We start from the raw sequence: 26946 nt of genomic DNA, 5'->3' as shown, positions 1-26946 counted from the left end.
TGCTTTAGCTCAAGCCAAGTTTTACAGGAGACAGGCCTGTAGGCCTCTTGCATTACAGCCCTTGCATATGTTGCATATAATGCATAGATGGAGCTGCAGAAAGGGGAGGAGGTTAGGTCTACAGCAATTGCCCCCACAAGGGGAAACTGAGGCACCCCTACAGTATTCAGAGGAAACATTAAGAACGTTCCCACTTTGTCACAATGATCAGGGATGCAGGCCCATGCTCTGCATGTCCCTAAACCATCCTTTGGCTGCCAGATGCTGGGAGTGGACAATGGGATGGTCACAAGACAGGATACTAGATTAGGCGGACTATTTGTCTGACCTCCAATATTTACACCATTGGTGGATTGACTCAAAACAAAGTTTTGACAATAGGCCAGAAATTCAGTCAGAGTGGAAGACAGATGATCCAACAGAATAAACATCTGCTCTAAAAACGAGAAGAAAAAATTAGAATTAAAAATTCAGGGAATTCAGGGAATCCCAGCAGCAGCAAAGACAACTTGGGAAACTGCTTGGAGACTCTATGCATTCAGATACAGTGATAAGGGATTCTTTGTTTCTGAGGGGATAGATGTAAAATGTTTCACTGAATTAAGTCTCAGGGATTATCTACACTGGCAAGTTAAAGCGCTCTAACTTGCTGGCTCAGGGGTGTGAAAAATCACCCCTGGCCCCCAAGCGCAAGTTTGAACGCTTTAAAGCGCTAGTGTGGACAGGCTCGGCTCTCAGTGCTCGGAGCTAATCCCCTTGTCGAGGTGGATTACCAGGAGCACGGGCACCCGCGACAGCGCTTTGAAATTTGCAGTGCAGACATAGCCTCGGTCGGTTAGATAAGACAAAGAGGAGCTGCATTGACGAGGCATTGGGATGCCTGTGACTTTAAGAACCCGGCCCTGGGAAGCCGATGCTGAGAGGTGCTGTCTGTGAGAGGGGAAATAAAAAAGGCCCTTTGCCGCCCCCCCCATTTTGGCGAACACTGGTGTCTCAGTCCCACTGGGGCACCTGTTACCCCCTGTGCCCCTGCCTGGGCCCGGCTTTGCCCTCTGTCAGCACCTCGCTCCGAGCTTAACTCCGGCTCCACCCTGATTTTGCCCTTTAGCCCCTCTCCTTATCCTGCCTCCAGCTGCCTGACCAGTCAATTTCCGCCCCCTGCGCAGACCCTGGCCACCCCCCTGCTCCGATTCGCCCCCTTTGCCCCTGTAAAGAGCAGCCCGCAGATTTTACGGCTAGTAAGGGCAGGGTGAAGGGCTGTGGGTTCAGCAGATGTTACTGAGCATGCGCAGATGAACGGAGCATGCTCAGTACACCTACGCGGAGCCGTAGCCTGCGTTACAAGGGGCTCCCCAGCCGCGGCTCGGCCCGTGTCCGCGCGGCCATGGCCGGGCCCCAGGTGCTGAAGCACCGGCGCACCACGCTGGAGCGGGCCGAGAAGTTCCTCTCCGAGCACGGCTTCCCCGACTGCAACCTCCGGGGCAGGTGGGAGCCGGACCGGTGCCCCGCTAGTTCCGCCCCTCCAGCCGAGGGGGGGTGATGGGGGGGCGCTAGTTGCGTCGCCGCACCCCCAGCCCCTGGTGCCTGCTGGCCCGGCTGTGCGCAGGGGCCGGGGTCGGGCGGGGCTGGGTTTGGAAAGCGACGTGGCTTCTCCCCGGTGAAACCCGCTGCTCGGGCGGTGGGTCTGCCTGAGAGTGGCGGTGACTCCAGCCGTGCCCCGGGGCGGGGGAGATCGGGTGGGATGTGCCCACCGGCTACAGCACAGGGGTCGCCGCTCTGGAAGCGTGGAGCAGGCTCCCGGGGGGGGGGGGGGGGTAAAGGGACACTTACAAGATCCTTCATTGTGCGTTTAAAATTAAAGGCTTGAAAAATCAAAGGTGCTCTGCGGCTCTTTCCTTCCCCTTTGCCGTTTCACTCTGCAGTTAGGCTGGTCAGTTTCAGTTTTGCTGCTTCTTTCTCTCGGATTCTCATAATCCTTTTGAGTTTCTCACACTGTAGGACGGAGGTTCTCCTTTTCACCCTGTAGAGCAGCTCATAACAGATCCTCTCACAGACCCATCTGTCTTACCAGCACCACAGTCCTCCTGTTGTTTAGCTCTCAAATATTTAAACAAAAAGACTATTTTCATAGACCCTACCATGACTGCTTCTGTTCCTGGCAGCTGTCATGTAAATCCTTGCTCCTGCAACTGACTCCGCTCAGGAGGAGCCCAGCGTGGAGGCTGAGCCTCATTGACGTTAATGGGGCTTCTGCGTAGACACACTTACAATAAATTGCAGGATGGGGGCCTGAATCTACGCATGCACAGGAAGCTAGATGTGAGATCAACAGTATTGCCACGTGTGTGTCCCCCCTCCAATCCTGCCATGGGGCACAAAGGAGTCATGTAGGCTGGGTTGGGTGGGAGAAAGTGGGAACCAACCAGCCTCAGAGCAATACTGCTGTTCTCACAGCTAGCTCCCTGCCCACATGCGCTACTCTGATAGCAGCATGCTGCAGCCACTAACCTGGGAGGATGTCTGAAACCCCCTACTTGTATTACATTTTAAAAAATCCTTCAATCCTGTTTTCCTGGAAAAGAACAAACCAATAATTGCATTGTAACCCTCTTCTTCATAACTCAGATAAACGAATGACGTGACGGGTCTAAGACTACGTCACTCTGTTGTTTCAAGAGTGGAATTTCTGTCTGGACTATAAATCTCTAGATGCTTTAAGTCATAATGTGACTTACTGCTCAGTTAGTGTCTTTAAAATCTGTACAAGTAGATAACTATACCATGGTATTGCTATCCATGGCTCATGTGAGTACACGTAGGGACAGATCCTCAGCTGGTGTAGATTGTCATAGCTTCATCCAGTGCTAATATGGGGAATACTGCTGTAACCTTTGCTTGCAAAGGTATTTGTAAAGCTTTGAATGGGGGCTACTGTCCTTTAAATAGAAAGGAACAAAAGGGATACATTGTTACGAAGAGGATGGTGATCGATTGTTCTCCACATCCGCTGAGGATAGGACAAGAAGTAATGGGCTTAGTTTTCAGCAATGGAGATTTAGTTTGGACATCAGGAAAAAATTTCTAATTATAAGGATAGTTAAGCTCTGAACAGGTTACCTAGAGAGGTTGTGGAACCCCCATCATTGGAGGTTTTTTAAGAACCCCTTGGACAAAGACCTGTCAGGGATGGTCTAGGTTTACTTGGTCCTCTCTCAGCACAGGCGGCTGGGCTAGAGGTCCCTTCCGGCCGTACATTTCTATGATTGTGTGATTTGTGGGAACAAAGAAAATCTCCATGGCTTGGCACTTGTGGTAGTGAAAATATACAAGGCAGATATAGGTGTTCTGCTGCTGATGGTGACCACGTGCCACTCTGGGCACCCAGGCTTATTGTCAGGCTAACAAGAAACGGGGTTGTTAGTGTTTTAAAACATGGTTTGGGGTTTTTTTAAACTGAATGTTTCTGCAATGGTGAACCACTGAGAAAAACCAAGTGTGACAAAGTTTTAGCCTTGGTCGGGAGACTGGGAGACCAATCCTTGTACCTTGGGGCATTTGGCTTTATTGCCTGTCATCTTTACTGCAGGCTGTTTGGGGACACCTGCCCCCTGGAGTCTCTCTCCTGTTTCCAGACCCCTCAGCGAATCCCATATGATGAAGCTGTCAGACAAGAATTCAGACCTGCGAAAGTTGGGGATTCCTTTGGACCCACGTAAGTACCAGCCTTAGAGGAACAAAGTGACATGAACTGGTTTTTAACTGTCTCTTATTTAAATGAGGAAGTGGTGTGAAGACACCATTGGTTTTCCCCTTGAGGGACACAATGAGCTCTGTGTGTGAGGGTCCATTTTTACTCCCCAGGTGCTGCAGATTAATCAGTAGAACTGTATGCAGCATGTGTGTGTATACAGCTATTCTTTTCTACACCTAAAGATATCTTTATCACCTTGCATCTTGAGGTTACTTGTAGACATATTAGCTAATCCTTAGAAACCCCTGATGAAGTAGGACAGAAGATATTTAATCGTCCCTGTTTTACATTTGGGGAGAAAATGAGGCACGGAGAAGTTAAGTAACTTGAGTGAGGCCGCATGGCAAGTCAGTGTCAGAGGCAGGACTAGACTGCGAGCCAGGCACTCTGAAATCTCTTCACTCAGCCTTCTACCTCACTCTTTTGGATTCTTTCAGCTCCGTGTTTAGGACTTGGATTTTGATTTATGCCTTGGGCCTATCGGCAAATCTCCAGACAGAACAGAAGGTCTGTGATAATGCTGGGGCAGTTAAAGGAGGTATCATAAATACCTCTGTCATGGGTGTTTGTAATTTGGTCATAAAAATAAACTCCGGACTAAAACTTGACCCAAGATCTCTGGAAGCTAATTACCTGTCTCTGTCCATCCAGAGCCCCTGTCCTTCAACTTGACTCCCCCAACAGCTGTCCGTGTGGAATACTTCATGTTAGACTATGGAGGTGCGGGGAGTGGATCTTTGAGACTTGGGGCTTCATGAACTAGGGTTGATTTCATTCCTTTTCTCCCCTTCTGAGGCCTTTTCCTGCCTGGTGGGTAGCTGCTCTATCCCTGCAGTCACAATCTCCTCTGGTCTCACCCCATGCTGGTAATGTGAGACCCCCCTTTGCGTGCCTCTTCTGCTTCCAGCATGGCAGCTCCTTTGTCCTCCTGGAATTGCTACCTACAACACTGCCAAGCCCTGCTGCATTGGGGAATGCCATGGAAAAGGGAGCTGATCTCAGTGTCCTGTTTGACCTGCGCTGTCAGAGAAATCTACTGCTAGACAGCTGGCTGAGATGCCCTGGGTCTTTGGGGACCAAGGTGGAATGTGTGGGTGTCTCAGTCCAGTTCTTAGGTTACAGGTGTCTGTACTGTAAAAGCGCCTCTAAACATCCCCCTCCTTGATGACCTTCTGACTGAATGAGCCATGGAGAACAAACTGCCCGTGGATGTTCCTGGCGCATCTGGCTTGATGTGTATGGGTGGAGGCAGAGCATGGGGTGCTTGTACTGCTGCTGACCATGCCCTATTGTACCTGATCTATACAGAGCAGACCTCTGTCTATGGGGCTGTCAGCTGAGCATCTTTCACTCTTAGAAAAAAATAAAAGCAAGCCCTGGAGGGATTGTCTCCTGTGTGTGTGTGTGCGCGTTGGTGTCTGTACATACTACGTGGTTTTCCCACAGACCTCCTTAGAGATTCTACTGAGGCTGTAGTGGGTCTTGTGCATGTTAACCTTTCATAGGGAAATGCTTAATCATTAATGGCTCAACATGAGTTCAGGAGTGTATGTGCCTATCTTTTTCAGGTGGTGGACCTGCTGGTTTAAAGTGGAGCTTAGGATCCCCAGAGAATGGGCGGAGAAGGAAGTGCATCTCCTGTGGGAAAGCGATGGGGAGGGGATGGTGTGGAGGGATGCGCAGCCAGTCCAGGTAAGAGGAAGTGCATGTGCCAATGCTAGATCTTCATTAGAAGTAGATCCTGGGCAGTGCTGCAATCAATGCTGTTTCCTCTGTCTCAGCCCTTTATAACGGGGCTGTAGGAATGCCCTGCCATTTGTTACATGGTTTGAATCAGACTGGATTTTAATTTCCTCTAATTATATAGCGCTTTTCCCTGTTTTCTGAGGTTTTTAATGCAATAGTCCTGACCATTGGTCTGTGGCATGGAATACCCATGGGATTGGTATTCACACTGGGGTTGCAGCAGCTCTCCAGGAGAAGCCGACCCTTTCCACGATGTTTTTAGTGTGTGTTTGATGGGGCATGGAGACATGTCCTAGGGAGTTTAAGCAAAATCTTCATTTAGCGGGGTGCTCCAAATACTCTTTGTACTAGTTCCATAGGCAAACAGTGAGCACAATCTCAGTACACACAACTCCATGTAATCTGCCATGTGTCAGAAGGGGCCCCTCTGCTGATATGTATCAACAAGCCGTGGGTTAGTGATTCTGTACTGATGCAGAATGGCAGCCGTTCCCATCGGACCTGTTAACGTCTCTGATGTGAGTGTTGTCATGGAGCTATTTTAATGTCCCTCCTCCCTGTCCTGAGACACAGGGTTTGACTAAAGAAGGGGAGAAGACCAGCTACATCCTGACAGAAGGCCTCAAGGAGGCGGAGCCTCACAGGTGAGCATTGACGCTTGCTGAAATTCAGGGAAACCCCCACCCTGCACTGGTTGGAGGGGCCATGAGGCACTCTTGGCACAGCCACAGCACGCAGGGAAAGTGCCCAGGCCTCTCTGTTCAGAGCTGTGTGAAGACCAGTGATGCAGCATTGTCACCCATTGGCTGCTCAGCTCCTGAGGTAACGTCAGGCTGGATTACAATGGCAAGGTTTATTGAGTGCTGTGCTTCAGGGTGTGAGTTGCTCACTAGCTAGGATCAGAAAGAAAATTGTCCCCTGTGGAACAGTGTTGCGGAGTTAGGGAGGTGTAGTATGTCTGTCTCTGAAGCACTGGCCACCATAAGAGACGGGATACCAGACCAGACGAGCCATTGGTGTCTGGCCTGGTCCAACCGTTCCTGTGCTTTTGGCAGATCTTGTTTCCTAGTCTCCACGCAGAGAACACAGTGAGTTGCTCATTGATATCTGGTGACTTCTGTTTCCATTTTTCTCGTTTCTACAGTCTGACTGTCTACGTGGAAGTTGCTTGCAATGGTCTCTTTGGGGCTGGAAAAGGCAGCCTGATTGCACCTCCTGACCCTGACAAGAAGTTCACCCTGAACAAGGCGGAGCTTGTGGTCTTCAACAGGGATGTCCATGAGCTGCTGGTAGATTTTGAGATACTAGTGGACATGGCCAAGGTAAATATTTTAGTCTTCTGTCTCTTTTATTCTCCAGCTCCTCTACCTCCCTCCTGCCTCCTTTTTTCATGTCTTTCCCTTGATTTAGCCTCCTTCCCCCCAGCGCTCCAGCCTCTACCAAAAAGACCTGAAGGAGTAGGTATTTGCCATCATAGCTTATGTCTCCTTTGTCTAATCATGCCAGCTAACATCTGCAGCCTCTGAGTTCCAAAAAAGCGAGGTGCAGACACTAGGTGAAGGAAACACCACCTTTGGGTCTGTATTGCATCAGGCTCCACGTGTCATTGGTAGAGGTGGGAGGTTGGTAGGACACGGCTAATGGGCTGTCCACGTGTGCAGCAGTTCAGCATGCTGTCCATCACCTCGTATAGACTCTCAGCCTGTTCAATATAAGAGTTGCTGAGCTCAGTGTCTCTCTCTTCTCACTCTTGCCCTCCCTCAGCTCCTCGGGGAGGAAAACCAGCGGAGCTTCCAGACACTGTACGTGGCCAATCAGATGGTTAACCTGCTTGACGTCACTGACCCCTCTACCTTCCCTGCAGTGCGTCAGCTCGCCTCTTCCATCTTCAGCCAGAAGAATGGAGAGAGCCAGCACACTATCCACGCTATGGGCCACTGCCACATCGATTCTGGTAAGAACGGGTCCAGGGGATGTGTCCTTACTGAAGGGTCTGTGGTTAGTAGGGCTGGCCATTGACGCTGGGTTCTGCCAGAGGGGAGCGGTTCTCAGGCGAGCAGGCACTGAGCGTTCTGTAGAAGTGATGCTCTGAGCCTCTAGGGGAAGGGACTGGGACATCCTAGCCATCAGCTACGAAATGTACGTAGCCATGTCAGCCTGGCTGGAGATGGTGATTTACCACAGGGCTGAAAGGCATCCTTTTCAAAGGGGCATGTCAAAGCCTTCCATGCCCATTCCTTACTTCCTTTGCCTGGCCCCTAGATTTCAAATTCCCCGTGGGGTTTTCCCTAGTCATGCTATTGTGGGGAAAGGAAGTGAGGCATCCAGGACAGGCAGCTGCCCCGTGAGCTGGGGACTCCTCAGGATTTACAGCCGTGCTTCAATCCATTTTCATTTTAATAGTGTGATTCTTCCCATGTCTTCACTCCCCGCAATAGATGATTCTTGTAAAGGCAGTACAGCTTGGATCCCGGATGAGTAGGGCCCTACTGAATTCACAGTCTGTTTTCGTGAATTTCACGGTCGTAGCATTTTAAAAATTTTGAATGTCACGATTTCAGATATTTAAATCTTAAATTTCCCGGAGTTGTTGCAAAGCATGAATATGTACTGAAAAACGGAAAAATACAAACATGTAAAGCCCTTAAGTCAGCGTGTCTCAAACTGAGGGTCCCAACCCAAAAGGGGGTTGCAAAGCTATTGTAGGGGTGGTTGCAGTATTGCCACCCTTACTTCTGTGCTGCCTTCAGAGCTGGGTGGCTGGAGCATGGCGGCTGCCGGACGGGTGCCGAGCTCTGAAGGCAGCGGCGCCACCAGGAACAGCGCAGCCTTCAGAGCTGGATTCCTGGCCAGCAGCCGCTGCTCTCCGGCCACCCAGCTCTGAAGGCAGTGCCACCAGGAGCAGCAGCGCAGAAGTAAGGGTGGCAATACCCTACTATGCCATCCTTACTTCTGTGTTGCTGCTGGAAGTGGCACTACACTGAGACCTTGGTGCCTGGCCAGCAGCTGCCGCTCTCCGGCCACCTAACTCTGAAGGCAGCATAGAAGTAAGGGTAGCAATACTGCGACCCCTATACAATGGGCTTGAGACCCCCTTTTGGGTTGGGACCCCCGGTTTGAGAAACGCTATGTTCTTGTATATACTTTTACCCTATAGTATAAAAGAGTACAGTAAAGGGTAAAAGTACTCAAAAGATCAGATTTCACAGGGGAGACCAGATTTCATGGTCTGTGACACGTTTTTCACGGCCGAGAATTTGGTAGGGCCCTACAGATGAGGCTCAGTTGTGTCTTTCCAGCCAGGGGAAGGCAGCACACAGTGGGCACTGGCAGGCGTCAGGCTGTGTGTGTATATAAAATAATGGCCATTTGAAATGGAAAAGCCATGTGGCCACGGTGAGCTCAGCCTGCTTCTGTCCCTGCAGCCTGGCTGTGGCCATACGAGGAGTCTATCCGCAAGTGTGCTCGCAGCTGGGTGACTGTCATACGCCTGATGGAGAAGAACCCGGAGTTCACGTTTGTCTGCTCACAGGTGAGTCGGCGTCTTCTGCCCCGAGGTGGGCAGTGAAACTCCTGGAGCAAAGACAGGAGGAAGGTCAGTGCATATTCTAAGGAGCATGGTAAGTGGCTGGGAGGGGGGCTTCTATGCAAGGGACTTCTCTATCCCTAGTCTCCAAGTTGCTTCTACCATGCTCCCAACCCCAGATGCCAGGTGCAGATTTCAGCCCAAGCCTCCTGCCTGGCAGCAGAGAGCTGTCCTGCCAGGTCTGGGACCAGTCCTATTTGCACTGAGCTCCAATGCCTGCTGAAAATTCAGGTTTGCAGCTGCTGTGAGCCAGAAGCTTTAGCCAAATTGGATAATCTCTAGAATAATTTCCATGTGCTTTTTGGCTCCGTCTTCTTTGCAGGCCCAGCAGTTTGAGTGGGTGAGGAACTGGTATCCTGGGCTGTACGCTCAGATTCAGGACTATGCCAAAGAGGGACGGTTCATACCTGTTGGTGGCACTTGGGTAGAAATGGTAAGATCACAGCAGCCCTTCTGCACCACCCTCTGAGTCTTCTCTATAACAGATCAGTTACTGAGTCTCAGGTGCCTTCTCTTAACATGTTCTTCTGCTCAGACCCTCAAGGGGAACCATGAGAGGGGTTTTGGAACCCAGACCCTGGCCCGGGGAGCCCTCCCTTCTGGAAGTATAACCCTAACCCTACCATTTGGAACACGAATAGTACCTGAAGACCACTATCTCAGACCCCTACCCTTTGGGACATTAATCTTAGCCGTTGGGGCCTAGCACAGTGACCCTACCCTTTGGAGACCTAAATGTATCCTGGAGAGCCCTATACTCTGAAACCCTAACCTTCGCTAGGGGAGTCCTTTGCATTGGAAACCTAAATATAGTGTGGGGAGTCCTTTCTGTTGGAACCATAAGGCTACCTTGGGGATCCCTACCCTGTGGAACCCTGACCCTAGCTTGGGGAGTCGTACCATCTTGAATCCTAATGCTTGCTTGGGCAGCCCTGTTACCCCGGGTTTTCAGAACCCACAGCGCTGCAGTAGTAACTTAACTGTTTCTCTCCAGGCAGTGTCAGGAATAAATCAGTGGGGACACAGCTCTTCCGTCTGATAAATGATTGGCACAAATGAGTGCTTTTATCTAAAACTACTTTTTTATGAGGTCTGAAGTGCGCACACATCTAAATGCTTCAGCAGCAGGGCTAGGGCATTCCAAACATTTATATTTACCCAAAGTCTGAAATGGTTTTGAGTGATAGCCAGCCAGCCTTCCGGGGGCCCTTCTGTCCAGCTGATGGGGAGTTTAGGTATCGGCTCCTTGCCTGAAGAAAAGCTTCCTCCGACTGCTCCAAAGCATGCTTTTTAACTAAACTCTTTTTATAGATTTTCTCCAGACAAAGCACATAACTCACAATAGCTTCTAACAGGCTAACAATTTCCCTAGCAACAGCCAATAACAATTCATTATTCTCCATATAAGCAAAGCAGCTTCAGCAAAAAAAAACCCTGATAAACACAGACAACCAGAATCAGGGTCAGTTTTCCATGTTTCCCTCCCACACACACCTTCCAATGAATCTATCCGTTCACTTTATCTATCCCAGCCAGTAAAACTGCAGCTTGCAGCTGTTTTTGCTTTGTCTGCCTAAGCAAGGCCAGATTATTCCTATGTGGTGTCCTCGCTTCCAGCTTATGGGGGGCTAAGTGCACAAGATGGCTGCGAGTTATATCAAATCCTGTTCTTTCACAACAGCCCTACCCTGGGAACCCTAACCCTCGCTTGGGGAGTCCTCTCCCTGGGAACCCTAACCCTCGCTTGGGGAGTCCTCTCCCTGGGAACCCTAACCCTCGCTTGGGGAGTGTTGTCCATTTAAACTCTAACCCTAGCCTAAGGAACCTTATCCTCAGGAACCCTAACTCGGTGAGCCTTACCTGTTGGAACCCTAACCAGGGGAGGCCTATCCTCTGGAACCCAAACTTGAGGAGCCCTACCCATTGAAACCCTAACCTAAGCTTGCAGAGTCCTACCCTCTGGAACCCTACTCCTAGCTTGGGCTGGCCCTACCTGATGGAATCCTAATCTGAGTTTGGGGAGCCCTACCTCTGGAACCCTAACCCTGGCAGTCCTACATTCTGGAACCCTAACCCTAGTTTGGGGAGCTCTACCCTCTGGAAACTTAACCCTAGCTGGGGCATCCTATCCATTGGAAATCTAACCCTAGCTTGGGGAGCCCTGCCCTCTGGGACCCAACCCTAGCGGCAGGAATCCTATCCATGTGAACCCTAGGCTTGGGAGCCCAGCCCTCTGGAACCATAACGCGAGCTTGGATAGTCCTACCAACTGGAATCCTTACCCTATTCCTACTCTCTGTACCCCTAACTCTAGCTTAGGCAACCTTATACCCTGGAACCGTAACCCGGTAACGCCCTCAGCTGTATTGTCAACACAGCTCTTCCCTTTCCCCAGACCCTGTCACCCTCCCCCACCCCTCTGGAGGGTGTGTCAAGTCCACACATGACTGCAGTGTCTCAGCTGGGAGCTGTATGGATTGGGCCTGCCATGGGGTGCATGCTACTGGGGTGGCCACTCGCCTTTCTCTGTTGGCAAGGGGTTCGGGAGATCTGCACAGAATTCCTCAGTGCTGCCATTGTCTCCCAGGATGGGAATCTTCCCAGTGGCGAATCAATGGTGCGTCAGTTCCTGCAGGGACAGCGGTTTTTCCAGCAGCAGTTTGGGAGGCTCTGCTCGGAGGTACGTGTTCCTCCTCAGTGGATCCTCTACGCATTCCCTCTCTGTGTGTGGGGGAGGTGATGCATGTAGTCCTTTCCAGAGCTGATATTCCCACTGTCTTTGCTTCATTCTTGGTGGGACATGCTCACTTAGGAGTGATCTATCTAAGGTATGTATGTGGCCCATCACTGGGGTATTTGAGTTCTTTCGATCTCTTTTGTATCTATCCTCATGCGTCCCTGTGGGGTAGGGCAGTGCTGCTATTCTCATTGTACAGATGAGGAAACTCAGTCACAGATAGGCCCAGTGACTCGCCCAAGGTCACACAGGAAGTCTGTGGCAGAGCAGGGACTTTATTCCAGGTCTCCCAAGTCCTAAACTAGTGCCTGAACCGCTGGACCATCCACAAGAAATTCTAGCTGGAGGCTGCTAGGGCCTTATATATATTAGTGCAGCGTACCTCTTCCTACTCCCCAGGCCTTGAGCAGTTCATACAGCACCTACTACCTAGCAATATTTCCTCCAGGCTGGTGGGGACCTGTGCAGGGCATTAGGACCACAGTGATACGTGGCTGACTGTACGGGGTATCCAGAATTTGGGCCTGTTCCCATCTCTGCCCTTGAGATGTGTGGCGAGATAGGTGCACCCGGATACATTGTCTGAGAGACACCTGAGCAGGTGACGGGGTTGTGTTTCTCTCTCTCGCACGCTCTCTTCTCTACTCCCAGTTCTGGTTGCCAGACACCTTTGGATACTCGGCCCAGCTGCCCCAGTTGATGCGTGGTTGTGGGATACAATGGTTCCTCACTCAGAAACTCAGCTGGAGCCTGGTGAACACCTTCCCGGTGAGCTGGGCTTTCCTGCTGTGGGGGGTGTGCGTGGGTGTATGGGAATCTGCCCAGTGGGCTCGCATGTGACCAATCTTCCTACTAGTTGAACTGTTCCTTCGGCTCTCTGGGCATAAGCCCTCGTTCAAAGAGCTCACCAGAGCTGTACGTGAGACTGACTGGATCAGGTAGTTCATAGCCCACGACAAGAGAAGATTTGGTTACTGATCACATCGTGGTAAGGTGCTGAAGTATGAAGCCAACAGCTTTGAAAAGTTAATAGTGGGCAACCAGAAGTTTCCTTTCAGTAGCTCCCTGGACTAATGTGCCCCACTCTGGATGTCACTGTGGTGTCCCCCTGTGAGGCTGTAATAGACTCCCCCTTGGTGACATTTTGCTCTCTTCCAGCACAGTACCTTTTTCTGGGAAGGCATCGACGGCTCCCAAGTTCTGACCCATTTCCCGCCTGGCAATTCCTATGAGCTAAAAGGTCGAGTGGAGGAGGTGAGCAATGTGACATGGTAGGCAGATGGGTATGCATCTGTCTTTCTGTCCCAGTGTACCCAGCTTGCAAGGGAATGTCACCGCCATCTGGGCTGTAAGCAAAGGCTGTTGTAGGGGAGCGCCACATGGCGAGAGGTGAGGAGAAGGTGATAGGACGAGCAGGTGGGGGCTTTAGATGTTCGGAGTAAAGCCCAGATTTGTCTGTCTGTGCAATGTGTCAGAGCCTTGAGTTTTTATAATTAGCGGCCTTTTAAAGATAAATCCACAGGGGAGTGGGGAGCTGATGAGTCACTGCAGGAGGGCTCTCAACTTCTCCAGCTTCTCCTGTCTCCCTGGGCCCTGGTGGATGTGTCCCAGGAGGCAGATCTGAAAAGAGAATGAACATGGTGAGAGGACAACAAGCTAGTGCCTGATCTTTACGCCTGCAGGGCTCTCCTTGGCTTGACGATGTGAGGGCCTGGCACTATGTGTCATGTGTATACGTAATCTCCTCTAGATGCTGAGAACCATGAACAACAACAGAGACAAAGGCCGTGTGAACCACAGTGCCGCTCTCTTTGGGTTTGGAGACGGAGGAGGTGGCCCGACCCAGAAGATGCTGGACAGGCTGAAGAGAATGAGAGACACAGATGGGCTACCCAGGTCCGGGGAGACTCTGCCCTCTCTTCTCGTGTGTCCTTCAGAGCTCAGTGCCGACTGCTGACTCCTGAAAGCTTTCTGCTATCGCCTTTGGTCCTAGCGTTCTGGAGAGCGGGGCTGGAGGGAGCTGATGATTCACGGCTGGGGCTGTTTCTTTCCCACTGGCAATCCATCGACTCATGCTAGGGAAGGAACCACAGGGGTCCTCGTTCCCTCTGCAGTGGGCAGCAGCTGCTAAGCCTGTCTTGTCACTATCTGCATTTCTCCCCCATAGGGTTCAAATGTCCACACCTGACCGGTTTTTCTCTATGCTGGAGAAGGAGAAGACCCAGCTGTTCACCTGGATAGGAGAACTGTTCCTGGAGCTGCACAACGGCACTTATACCACTCAGGCCCAGGTTACCACTTGCCCGGGATGGGAGGGGAGATAAGGCAGTGGGTGGAAACTATCTAGATCAATGTTAACTCTGACCAGTAGGGAACGCTTCCACTCTGAATCCACCTCCTTGGTGTGCTGTCGTTGGTGCAATTTGGCACCATAGCAGGACCCGATAAAGACTTTGTGATTCTCTAAAGCTGTGAGCCCATGTAATTTCCCCAGTTAGTCCAATATAAGTTATCAGGACAGAGCCCTATGTGCTACAGTGATTGGTGCTCCGGCTGCACCTGAAAAATTAACAGAAAACTCCCATCGGCGTGAGCCCTAGTGTAGACAAGACTCCTGCAGATGGTCCGTTTTGAATGCCATTTCTATTTGCCTTGTTCCAGTGTAGACACACTCTGTTTCTGGTCGATTCCGCTTTCTAGGTCTCATGCACTGGCACAGCATTGGTGGGTTGGGGTTTTTAGCACTGCTTTTGGTTAATTCAGGTTTTCTTCTTTACAGGTCTTAAATCTCAGCTTTAAACTATTTGACAGGGTCTCTCTGAACTGTGTTTGAAAACAAGAGGGATGCTCTTGTTTGAGCCAGAGATGATCTGAAGCTGCTCATTGGATCTCGGGTTGATTGCTGAGCCAATGGGGTTTTCCCTGTAGTAGGAAGGGGCATTCAGCCCTCAGTTTAGTGTGTCTCTGTGCCTAACCTTTGTAACATGGTACAGAAAGGCTGCCACCCAAAGCCCCTTGTTTCCAAAACTGACATGGCAGCACTGGGTGCTGCTGTCGATTTAACAGAGCATTGTGGGAAGTACCATCTTTCAGAACAGCTAGCTAATTTCTGAGCGACTGTAATCTCTGCTGTTAGAGTGGGAGGGGCTCTGGAGAAGGAACCCTCAGGGAAAAGAGAATCTTATTGCTATTTGTGAATACGTAATAGATACTGTCTACATCCCAATGTCTGATCTGATATTTTGCTACAGATGGCAAAAATCTCCTCTGATATAGCTCTTCCTAAAAACCTGTTTTCTCCTACTTTGGGATCAGATAAAGAAAGGGAATCGGGAGTGCGAGCGGATACTCCATGATGCTGAAGTACTGAGCAGTTTTGCTCTGACCCACAAAAATACTTTCCAGTATCCTTCCATCAAACTGCAGCATCTCTGGAGGTAAAGTACTTCGTCTGAGTGCCACCATTGATTGGATAAAGCAGCAAGCATGACTGGAGCCCTGCGCTGATACAGAAATGTGGATCTGCATCTGTGATAATTAACTTGTATCTGACCTGCAGTCCGCACTCCCCCTTTTATATGCATTTGCATCCGCACCCTACCTCACTGGTAGAGCTCTGCGCGCATACAAAAATTTGGATCCGCATCCGATCCGTGATCTGCAAAGATGGCAAACAATACAACTGCATCAGTGGATGCAGATATCTGCGAGTATAAAGTGGATAACCGCAGATTTGCAGGGCTCTAGTGATGAGCACACTCAGGTATATAAAAAACAAGCAGACACAGTGTTTTCATTAGATGAGATCGTAACGAACAATGTATTAAGTAGCAAACCAAAAAATAGCGTCATTCATTTTTAGCGTAGACCAAACCCCAGACAATGTCACAACAGACTGATTTAGAAGAATTCCTTTTATGGACAAGTATGTCATAGTTTCCTGTATATCACAGGCGAATAGAAATACCCCTCTGGTCCTCAGGAGGCAGAACTATTGTGTGCCACAGGCAGAGACCAGGAGAGACTGAGATGTCACCAATGCCCAAGGTTACTGCCAAGGCAGGGAATTGTAGGAACAAGTACTTTTGTTTCTGTGAATTCCCAAACCTGTGCCCAGGGAATCCTCCCAGAAGAAGGCTAGGAAATGCCTGGCTCAGGTGACTGCTAAGAGAGCTCAGGGCCGGCGAGCCGGCAGCTCTCTCTCTTGTCTCCAATAGCAGCAGAGCAGGGTCCAGCAGAACTCCCGTTTTTGATGGATGGAATGAAAATGGTGACCTGAAGCCAGAAGTTACCATGTGCATGTGAGAACTGCCTGACTGTTGCAGTCCCCATCAGCCAGCTGCAGGATACAAAGGGCTTTGTCCTCTAGCATGAGGGTGGCGTGGTTCATTCATAGCGATCCTAATCCATAGCTCTCTTCTGGTTCTTGCCTCGGTCCCCTGTGCTCAGGCTGCTGCTCCTGAATCAGTTCCATGACGTGTTGCCGGGCAGCTGTATCCAGCTAGTGGTGGAGGATGCCATGAGATACTACGCAGGTGAGGAGTGATTTGTGCTAAGAGGCTTTTCCTGCCAAATGGGTTGGGTTCATTGTAACACCCTCTGTCAGGTGGGCTCTGAAAGGTTTTGTTCCTGCTTTCTGATCTGACTCCTCACCTGGTTTGGTGAATGTTTGGTTGTGGTTTGGTTTTGTTACAAGCCTGAGAGGCATCGGGGACTCTACATTGATAGATGGTGCTCTTGGCGTCGGTAATAACTAACGGGACCTGACCTGATTTCCTGCCCTGCCCATCCTGCTTCCAGTGAGGCTGGTAAGAGGAAGGATGCATGTAGTGTCCTGGGCCGTGGCCCCCCTGCACTCAGCCAGTCTGCATTATGCCATTTGTCAATATCCAGAGAACACAAGTCCCAACTGTGTCTGGTTACACAGTCCTAGTCTGGCAAGCAGAGACCTCCCCCTACAGGTGGAGACTCCCAGGAGCCCTGTGACACTGGAAGAGACTGTGCATGGGACGGGCTGGTTTGAGCAGTGGGGACGGGGAGGATTGTTGGGAAGATGCTAGGAATGGCTGCAGAGATGTGTCAATTCCAAGGCTAGATGGAATCATTGTGATAATCTCACTGATTCATAGACTTTAAGACCAGAAGGGACCATCATGATCATCTAGACTGATCTCCTGCACATTGCAGACTACAGAACCTTACCCACCCCTTCCTGTAGTAGGCCCCTAACCTCTGGCTGAGTTACTGAAGTCCTCAAATCATGATTTAAAGACTTCAGGTTACAGAGACTCCACCATTTACACTAGTTCAGCAAGTGATCTATGCCCCATGCTTCAGAGAAGGCAAAAACTTCCCAGGGTCTCTGCCAGTCTTACTTGGGAGGAAAATTCCTTCCTGACCCCGAATGTGGAGATCATTTAGACCCTGAGCATGTGGGCAAGACCCATCAGCCAGACACCTGGGAAAGAATTTGCTGACCTCCCGTATGACACAGGCCAGAGAACTTCCCCAGAATAATTTCTGGAGCAGATATTTTAGAAAAAAAAATCCAGCCTTGATTTAAAAGTTGCCAGTCATGGAGAATCCACCACGACCCTTGTAGGTTGTTCCAATGGGTAATTACCCTCACTGTTAAAAATGTATGTTTTATGGCCAGTCTGAATTTGCATGGAAGATGGAGGAATGTTAGGATGGTGCAAGGAGGGAATGCAGAGTTTAACTGGAAAAAATGCAGCACAGAGTTAAACACAGCAGATGAATGGAAGGGAGTTGGGGGAATTAGGGTTAAGAGCAAAGAGAATTTGCTTAGTAAGATTAGGCATGAATGGGGCAAATGGACAAGAAATTCTGAGGACAGTGTGTACTACATCCTTTCTCTCTCTCCGTGGTCTTTTTGTATGTCTCTAAAGGGGCTCGCCAACTTTTGGGTGCTCTATAATTAATAATAATCTGCTCTGAACTGAAATGTCTTTTCTTTGCCCAGAAATCCGTAGCGTGGGTGGTCTCCTCATTAAAGATGCTGTTCGGTCCTTGTTTGGAGAACTTTTGCCGACTGGTCCCGAGACAGCAGAAAGCCTCCTTGTTCTGAACACTTTGCCCTGGGAACGGACTGAAGTTGTCTCCAAGACTGGAGCAAAGACCTTAGGTGCCATTGTCCTGCCTATCTAAGGACTTCCAGATCGTCCCCCGCAAAGCACAGATGCACCCTAAATTTTCTGGTGGGAGGGATAGGAGCAGAGGAGGGGAGGTGGACCAGGAAAAATAGGCCAACAAAGTGATGGCTGGCTAATTCCAGTCACATGGAGGATACAGAACCATTGCCTTTCGCACAGCTGAGAAGGACATTGGCTTATCCATTATCTCTAGATCAGGGTTCTCCATGATCACTGTTCCCTCTAAGCTGTGTGTGTGTGCACGCACACAGATCCTACACCGCGCGCACATTAGTCCCTCATCCCGACTGCACATCGGTCGGGACGCCCTTTGTCCTGATATCGGGGACCGCTCATCATCACCGCCAAAGTCCCAGGGCTGGCGTGGCGGCGATTCTTGGGCCAGCTCCTGGCGGTGCGCCCACCCGCTGGCAGTGCGGGCAGCCCCCAGGCACAGAGGCGGAGGGGGTCTCCATGTCCTGCACCGGCTCCCTCCTGCCCAATCAGAGCTGCAGGGGCGGGGCTTTTAGGCACCGGCAGTGGGCAGAGAGCTCTCTGCTCCCCCCGCCCAACCTGACCTGACCCTAGGAGCCAGAGGGACCTGCTGGCTCTTAGGATCGCTGCACACTGCAGGCGCCTGCAAGCCCCGCTCCGGCAGCTCCCATTGGCACTTTTCCTGGCCAATGGGAGCCATGGAGCTTGCGCTTGTGCTGCGCCCACCACGTGGAGAGTCTGGAGATACCCCTCCCCTCGCCACTCTGACCCTAGGAGCCAGAGACCTCCCAGCAGGGCTGATGAGTGCAGCCAGGGAAGGGGGCAGGGCATGATGGAGTGAGTGTCTGGGGAGTCTGTGAGGCTGGGCTGTGAGGTGGTGGAGGGCACTGGGCAGTGGATCATTTGGACATGCTAATGTGTATTAAGAGTTACCAGTTGGTTGGAGGACTGATAGATCTGGACAGAGTTTATATTGAATGGGCAAATGAAAAATATCGCAGGGAAAAACAATAAGGTTAGTTTAGCAGTCTTTGACAGTTCGACCAGTAAGGAAATTAAAATGCATTTGTAATTACAGTACATATCTTATTCTTGGCTGATAATCATTTATTGATTTTTTTTTTTTTTTTTTAGGAAAATTTTAAATTTAAAAAACAAACTCTTGTTTTTCTTTTTTTACTTATGATATCTCTATCTGAAAACCCATATAAATTGACACAAATTGCAAATTAAAACTTTGTAAATGTATAAGCATTTTACTTGCTTGGACGCATTTGCCTCATGGCGCACAAATTTGAACTCGGCTTCAGAAATTCGCACAGAAGAAATTTTTTGCGCACCCGGCCTGTCAAAAATTAGAGGGAACATTGGCCATGATCTCTAGAAATAGGTTCCATCTCCCTCAGCACCACATGGAAAATTATTTTTATGTGGGAAGCTCCTGGGCATCAGAGCATGGGGGAGGTATTTCCTAGTGAAGAGGAGGCCCAATGGCACGGAGTGAGAGAGAAGACATCTCTTAAAGGGCAAAGCGTTTGAGTGAACCGCTCTGCCTCTCTTCCTTTCAGCCCTGGTGAAGGTACCTAGCATGGGCTACTCTGCCGTGGAGGATTCGTTAACACCCCCTCATCCCGTGACGGTGACGAAACAGGTGAGCCGCCCTGTGGGGTTCCTCGCTTGTACATCAGAAAGCTCCATGGGCAAAGCTCCCAAGCAGGATTTGCAACACCGTTTTCAGTAATTTGTAGCATTACACACACTAACTCACTCTTTGGCTGATGCGGAGCCTGCGCTGTCTCCTGATTCTTTCCTCTTTCTCACCAGGCGGACGGCTCTGTGACCATGGAGAACGGGGTTATCGCGGCTCACTTGGACTCCATGGGGCGTGTGGTGTCGCTTCGCTTAGTGCACTCGGGGAGGTATGATGATTATTCTTCGTGTTTATTGCAGCTGTGCCTGAAGGCCAATCCAGATTGGGGCCTCATTGTGCCAGGCACTGGGCAAACACGGGAGCAAATGGACCCTGCTCCAAAGAGCTGACGGTCTATGTTGTTTTTATTTAATGTTCGTAGAATATGGATCTGCTGTCACTGAAACCATCTCCAGTGATTCCACAGACTGGGTGTGAAACCCAGTGGGGACTCATTTGAGGCCTCTTCTCCTCCTCAGTTTCATCATAACTAAGGCTGGCTGTGGGGCTTGAACCTCAGTCTGCCAAATGAAAGGCTGGTTCATTTCTCCCACCAGAGAACCTGAAGTGGCAGGTGTCTGTTTCCAGGCTGTTGGAATGTTGTTTCAGGTCACGGAATTTCTTGTCATCCACCGCAGCTTCTTGTTCCATTGCTGATCCTCTGCCTCCCTGCTTTGTTTCAGAGAGTCAGTCCAGGATGGTCACTGCGCTAACCAGTTTGTGATATTTGATGACGTTCCCTTGTACTGGGATGCTTGGGATGTGATGGATTATCACCTGGAAACCAGGTAGGTGAGCAGTGCATTGTGGGTACCGGTACTTCTTTAGGACCCTGCAAAGCTCTCTGCCTCTTGGTTCTCTGCTACTCTGGGATTGTAGCAAAGAACCAAGAGAGAGGACAAAACTTCTGCAGTGGAAAACTATGTGCTTGTTCTTTCCAGCGCTTTGTGTCCAGGGGAGTAGCGTAGAATAGTGTAAGATTACACAGCACCTGGGAGGGGTTCTAAGAATTCCTCTGGTGAGAAAAATGGAGCGTCAGGTGGGTGGGCAGTATCCCTGCTCCCTGCTTGTCTTCCAAGTGTAGGAGCCTGATGTTAACCTTTTGAACGCATTGCTGTCACCCCCTGAATCTTAACCCTTATGCTTGACATCTGTTTTAGGAAGCCAATCACAACCCTTCTGAAGCCTCTGGAGATTGTCCTAGCTGGGGGCCTGCGAGGAAGTGTGAAATTCTCTTTGCAGATCAGCGAGCGGAGTGTCATCACCCAAGAAGTCATCCTGGATGCCATGTGTCCTTATCTTCGATTCCTGACCCAGGTTTGGAAAGGCCTGTGCAGGCCAAACCCTCCTTATACAGACTGCCGTGGTGGGAGGAGAGAATCCCAGAAGGACGAGTGCTTTGCAGGAATGGAGCATAGAGGTGGCAAAGGTGTGGATGGCCGGGGTGAGGTCCAAGGAAAGGTTGCATTCTAGGCAAGCCGAGACCAGAACTGGAGGACAGTCAAGAAGCAGCCAAGATAGGGAACGTTCGTAAGCAAAGACAGGCGCGCCTCCTCACTGGAGGCAACACCCAGAGCCTCTGCTGCCTCTCCTGGATGCCCCTATTCCCACCGAGCCTTTACTGCAAATAACGGGTGGCCAAATTTACCGACAGTCTGAGCTGCATACGACAATCTTCAGAAGTTTGAGAGTAGGGCATGTCTGCTGGGGCTTGGGGCTTCAGCCCCACTCCTGCTGAAGCCCTGCACCCTGGCAGGCATGTCCCATGGGACTTGAGCCCCAAGACCCCCCGCCCTGCTGGGCAGAAGCTGGAGGTGACATGGGGAGGGACGGGACACAGTGGGTTACGTGCCCCCCAGATATTTGCCAGGGTTTGCTAGCCCCACTCGGTCACATGGTGCTGCCAGGCCTCATCCCTGCACAGCGGCTGCTGGAGCCGGCAAGCTGGGAGCTGCGGCCGTGGGGAGAGGCAGCCGCACACAGCTGGGAGCTGCAGGGAGAGACAGTGTTTTGCTGCTCTCTCTCCCCACGGAGCCGAAGCAGCAGCCCCTCGCTGCAGCTCCCAGCTATTTGCCGCTGTCTCTCCACAAGGAGCTAACACCTGGGTGCTGCAGGCAGGGGCCACTGAGGGTATGAGGGGGTGTGTGCCTGGGAGGGCATCACTCAAGCTGTTGGGGGGGGCAAATGTTTAAATTTTGCCCCCCACCCTCAGCAGGTTCCAGTCATCTCTGGCAGAAGCCCTGAGCCCCACTACCCTGCCGCAGGGCAGAAGCCCTGAGCCTGCCCCGCTTCTCCTACCCAGTCTGGTAGGGGGAGAATGGGGGGATTCAGGGAGGTGTATTTTAACTGTAAAAGAGCCTCATGTGGCTTGCGAGCCACAGTTTGGCCACCCCTGGCGTATAACGAAGCACTTTGGAAGAGCTTTGGGATTGTTTAAAGCCACTGGGATGGATTGATGTGATCAGGTTTTCCCACGTTCAGAGGCAGGAGAGTACAGTCCTAGGGCCAGTTTTAGCCCTTGCTTGATACTTTCCTGCTGTTGCCCTTGAACCAGGTCCCTGTTGGGTGGGGCTAACGAGCTGGCAGACAATGGGGAAGCGAGCACAGGGGAGCCGCTGCGGTGAAGATGACGCCGTCTTTCCTGTCTCCCACACAATGACCTGAGCCTCCTTTTGGCCGCCCGGTTTGCTCTAGGTTGACTGGAACGAGGCTCACCGATTCCTGAAGGTGGAGTTCCCGTTGCGGGTTCGGAGCATGAATGCAACGTATGAGATTCAATTTGGGCACCTGCAGAGGCCGACGCACTGGAACACGTCCTGGGACTGGGCTCGGTTTGAGGTAGGAGGGCAGCAGCCTGGGCCCTGCCGCTGCCCCAGCTCTCTAGGTAGAAATAGCCCTGATAGATGGACACCGTCCCTTGTTTCCCCACCCCACGTGCCCTCTGAGAACAGCTCGCCTCGGGCCACAGCTGCTTGCTGAACTGCTGCAGGGATAGGCTGCCTCCTGGGCGGAGGGGAACCCGGCAGGAGCAGATTCCCCGTATCCCAAGAGAGCAGCACTTCAAGCAGGGACCTCGGTGAGAGCAAAATCTTGGGTCGCTGTGTCGGCGCCGCTGTTCAAATCCATCCCAACCCGGGCGCAGATACGGCTTTGTACACTGACGTAGCAAAGTACCAGCCTCCCACGGCCCAATCGCCAGCTCCCTCCGGGCGATCCAGGTGGGGGCTGAACTGCCTTGGAATGGCCTGTGGTTTGCCGGCCTGGGGCAGATGAGGCTGCATTTCAGTGTGAAGTGGGTCATGCAGTTCCCCAGAGGTAGGGAGTTTGCATCCCGGCCTCACTGCAGCTGCCGGTCAGTTTGGTGATGGAGCCCGAGCCGCCTTTTCTTCATGGGGACTAGCTTTCCCGTTACGCTCCTGATTGGTGCACCTAGGCCGTTGACAGGGATTGGCCCCAGTAATCTCTGCAGAGCCCAGGGGGCCATCGGCTGCATCCCCCAGCCAACCCTTGTGTTCTTGATCAGAGGGACAGTTTGTGTAGCACCCACCTTGCTCCACAAATGACCGTCCTGGGTGACAGCCCCCGAATGCCAGGCTGGTTGTTTTCCCCAAGGTGTGGAGTCACAAGTGGATGGACCTGTCTGAACACGGCTTCGGGGTGGCACTGCTGAACGACTGCAAATACGGCGCGTCAGTGCACAAGAACGTGATGAGCCTCTCGCTGTGAGTGGGCAGGGGGGTGGGTCTGGGCAATGGATGCCTTGGTTTTACAGTTCTGCTCGCTGGGGATGCTGCAGTCCCGTGTGCGCTATCGTTTAACTTTGCAAACGCTGTGGTCTGCACCCTGTATATAGCAGCGGGATTGGACTGGAAGTGGAAGCCCTGGTGCATACTGTGCTTTAGAATGTGTCCCATTTATAACGGGATCCGCTCTCTGCCCCGTCTCGTCAAGTACGGAGGTTTTAACCCTTTCCGGCAGCGGTCAGGAATGCATGCTGCTAAGGATTGCCTGTCATTGATCTAGTTATTGATCTAGAGAGCACCTTGCTCTCTATAGTGGGATCAACTTCTTGACCACTTTGATCCTAGTGTTGGGTCAGTGTTTGGTGACAAGTCAAGTCAGAACTAGGCCTCTGGCGTGTGAGTGCAGCGGTCCTGTGGCAGGAGCTCCTCCTCCAACGGGGCACCGCCACGGGGCCTGACTGCGGTGCAGTTTGCAGGGGTCCCTGCTGCCTGTTGGAACGGCAGGGTGGTTTGACACCGGCAGTGTGCGTGCACTAGCGTTTAAAGGGAGTGGGGCTGGTTCTAGGCACTGCCAGTGGAAGAGGCTCCACCCCCTTAATCTGCCCTTCTCCTCCAGGCTGAGAGCGCCAAAGTCACCAGATGCCACTGCAGATATTGGACCCCATCAGTTCACCTATGCCCTGATGCCTCATAGGGGTGAGTTTCGGGGGCTGAGCAGCACAGCCGATATGCCCCATAGGAGCCTGCCAATTCATGAAGGGAGCATGTGGGCAAAGAAGATCGCCCTCTCCTGGTGTGGGGCAGCGGCATGGCGACCGCTCCCCTCTCACTGGGGACGGTGCCGTTGCTGTTTCTCACTGTGCTGTGCGCTTAGCTCCTGACAGCTGCTGTTGTATTCTCTGTGCAGGTTCCTTCCAGGAGGCGGGGGTGATCCATTATGCCTACAACTTGAACTTCCCCCTGCACACCGGGCCAGCTGTGTCAGCGCAGCGCCCAGCCTGGAGTGCCTTCTCTGTGCACTCACCAGCTGTTGTGCTAGAAACCGTCAAACAGGCACGTGCCCCAAAGAGAGACGAGGAGGGCGGTGGTGTGTTGAAAGACGCCAGCTGCAGTATCTGCAGACACAGAGCACTGGCAGCTCTTGTGTTAGCATTGTGCATTGTTACAGCAGTTTGGATTGACAGAGACCAAGTGCCTTGCTGGAGAGTTAGCTACAGCTCTCAGTCCTAGTCCAGTGATTGGTCCTTTTCATTCATCCTTAATCTGCCCCCACCTCCCAGGTCTTTGGCATTCAGCTGAGCTGAGCAGGAATTTCCCTACACTGACAGGGCAAGCAATGTGGGCTAGTGGTTATAGCAGGAGGCTGCGAGTCAGGCAGCCTGGCTCGCTGTTTGGACTTGGAGGAATCGCAGTAGGCAAAATCTTGAACCCATAGCTGTGGCAGCTTCTCTTCCATTTTTGGGCACGCAATTTACAGTGCCTTGGGCCTGATGCTCAGAGTTGCTGAGCGCCCACAAATCCAGTGTACTTTGCTGGGTGGGGATAGGACTGAGCTCCTCTGGAGATCAGGCCCAACGTGAACACTCACAGTATAGGCATCTAAACCCAGTGGCCACTTCTGGGAATTCAGGCCTGGATGGGCTGAACAATTCCTGGCTGTGTCGCGCTCTGAGGGCTCTGGAAGAGAATTGCAAAGCATTACTCCTCATTACAGCCTCCTGCAGGGACTTGCAGAACTCAGAATCCGTCTGTTCTAAAAGGGGGCGACCCAGCCAGGTTCAGAGTTTGACCTCTTCCTGCTGGCTATCGTCTAGTTGAAATGGTGAACCAAAGCTGCTCTTGAACATTAGTGATTGGCAGGAGGCACCGTGCCCTCTAGGCAGCATATGCTAGTGCCTGGAGTACTGGACTGGGGCTCAGCTGACCTGGGTTCTAGGTCCAGCTCTGCCACAGGCCTACTTGGTGTGTGTCCCTTCCCCTCCCGGTGCCTCAGTTTCCCTGTCTCTCTAATATGGATTAATGATACAAAGGGAGGGCGGGGGTGGTAAAGCATTTGGAGATCAGGTATCATTAGCCATCTGGCTGATCCTGAGAATAACGTTTCTCTCTGTCCATGAAGGCTGAGGACAGGCTGGACGGACTGTTAGTCAGGCTGTATGAGTCACATGGCAGCACGGTGGTCACGTGGCTCCAGACCTCCCTTCCTGTGAAGGAAGCAATCAGGTAAGTAGGTGGTGGAAGGGGGAGGCCCCATATTCTGGGGCTTCACCTTCATCCTCTCTTCTTCTTCCCTCCCCAGCTGTGACCTCCTGGAGCGGCCAGACCTGAGCAGTCATCTGCCACTGGAGGAGCATGGCCTGAAGCTTTCTTTTACGCCGTTCCAAGTGCGCTCTGTCCTCTTGATCTTGAGGCAGTAAGAGGACTACCCTGCTGGCAGCCCAGCCCCTATCCCGGCACCAGGCAGAAATCACTGTGCTCGGGGCGATTCACTAGCTTCTCAAATCATGGACACGTCGATTCCAGCACCACAGCTACACAATGGGGGTAGTAATGAGTTGCCCCTTCTCAGTGTGCGCCAAGGGGTGGTCTCAGGGCAGAGCTCAGCTGCCTCTGGGCTCAAGTCAGCACTGATTCTGAGTGTAAATGCCTGACTGGTGGGCTACGACCTTAGTAACGTTGGGGGTGGGGAGATCTTGATTTGTGGGGGAAGATCACAGAGCTGGTGTTGTACTGGCTTAACCCACTAGTGAACATCCCAAATAGAATCCTGTCCTTTTCAGGGGAGAGGTGCTGGGGTTTGATCCTTGATAATGGCAGAATCGGTTCCTTTTACTGCGTGCCCTACAACTCCTAACCGTCCTGTGCTTCCCTGGGTGGGGTTTTCTCCACAACACTAACAGCGAGGCACTTCACTGTTTCTGCAGACGTGGCTTCTTTGTGCCTCGTCTTTCTGTAGAAACTGAGCATTAAACACTGAGTCACTTGCTGAGTAAAGTGCTGACTGTTTGACTCTTGCCTGTGGCATCAGAAATGGGGCTGCTGCCCTTCACTCAGACCAGTGCCCGGCCGCTAATAAAATCCCTAGTGTAGGAGCCACAAAGCTTCCTAGGCTCCAAAGTCCTGTTTTTAGGCTCAACTGTGACCCTCAAAGCTCCTGTTCGGCTGCCATCCAACCCTGCAGGCCCCTCCGGTTCTGCAGCGTGTGCTAGGGTTTCTGCCTCTCTACACGCAGGCTGTTGCCTCACTCAAGGTGTCCTACCTACCCCCCAGAGCGAGTGAGCCACAGCCTGGTGTTCTCCTAAGTCACAGGTGGGGCCAGTGGACATGCTCAGAGGCTGCCTAGCTCCACAGGACAGCTGCTGGGGGGGACTTCACTTGTCAGCTGTAGCCCTGTGATTAGACTGCTGGGAGGAGACCCTTGGTTCAAGTCTCCCCTCTGCTGGATAAGAAGAAGGGATTTGTGCAGGGATCTGCTGCCTCTCAGGTCAGGGGCCCTGAGCATGGGATATTCTCATGTAGTCTCCCTCAATCTCTCCTATTGAGGTTT

The 26946-nt window shown here is 51.6% G+C and overlaps 1 protein-coding gene across 1 annotated transcript; it reads left to right on the top strand.

The window, feature by feature from the left end:
- Window positions 1-1313: 1313 nt before the first annotated feature.
- On the top strand, window positions 1314-25944 carry MAN2C1 (mannosidase alpha class 2C member 1). Its single transcript, XM_074966022.1, has 26 exons — window positions 1314-1485; window positions 3587-3712; window positions 5320-5443; window positions 6071-6141; window positions 6642-6819; window positions 7262-7451; window positions 8923-9029; window positions 9406-9516; window positions 11671-11763; window positions 12472-12588; window positions 12979-13074; window positions 13571-13716; window positions 13988-14111; window positions 15136-15257; window positions 16270-16355; window positions 17804-17965; window positions 19535-19617; window positions 19791-19885; window positions 20340-20444; window positions 20817-20973; window positions 22351-22494; window positions 23269-23378; window positions 24016-24095; window positions 24307-24452; window positions 25519-25622; window positions 25699-25944. The coding sequence occupies exons 1-26, from the start codon at window positions 1385-1387 to the stop codon at window positions 25814-25816; spliced, it is 3096 nt and encodes a 1031-aa protein (XP_074822123.1). The 5' UTR covers window positions 1314-1384; the 3' UTR covers window positions 25817-25944.
- The last annotated feature ends 1002 nt before the right edge of the window (window positions 25945-26946 follow it).

Source organism: Natator depressus, chromosome 10 (genome assembly GCF_965152275.1).
Source record: "Natator depressus isolate rNatDep1 chromosome 10, rNatDep2.hap1, whole genome shotgun sequence".
In the NCBI taxonomy this organism is placed as follows: Eukaryota; Metazoa; Chordata; order Testudines; family Cheloniidae; genus Natator; species Natator depressus.
This window is presented reverse-complemented; position numbering and strand designations above follow the sequence as displayed.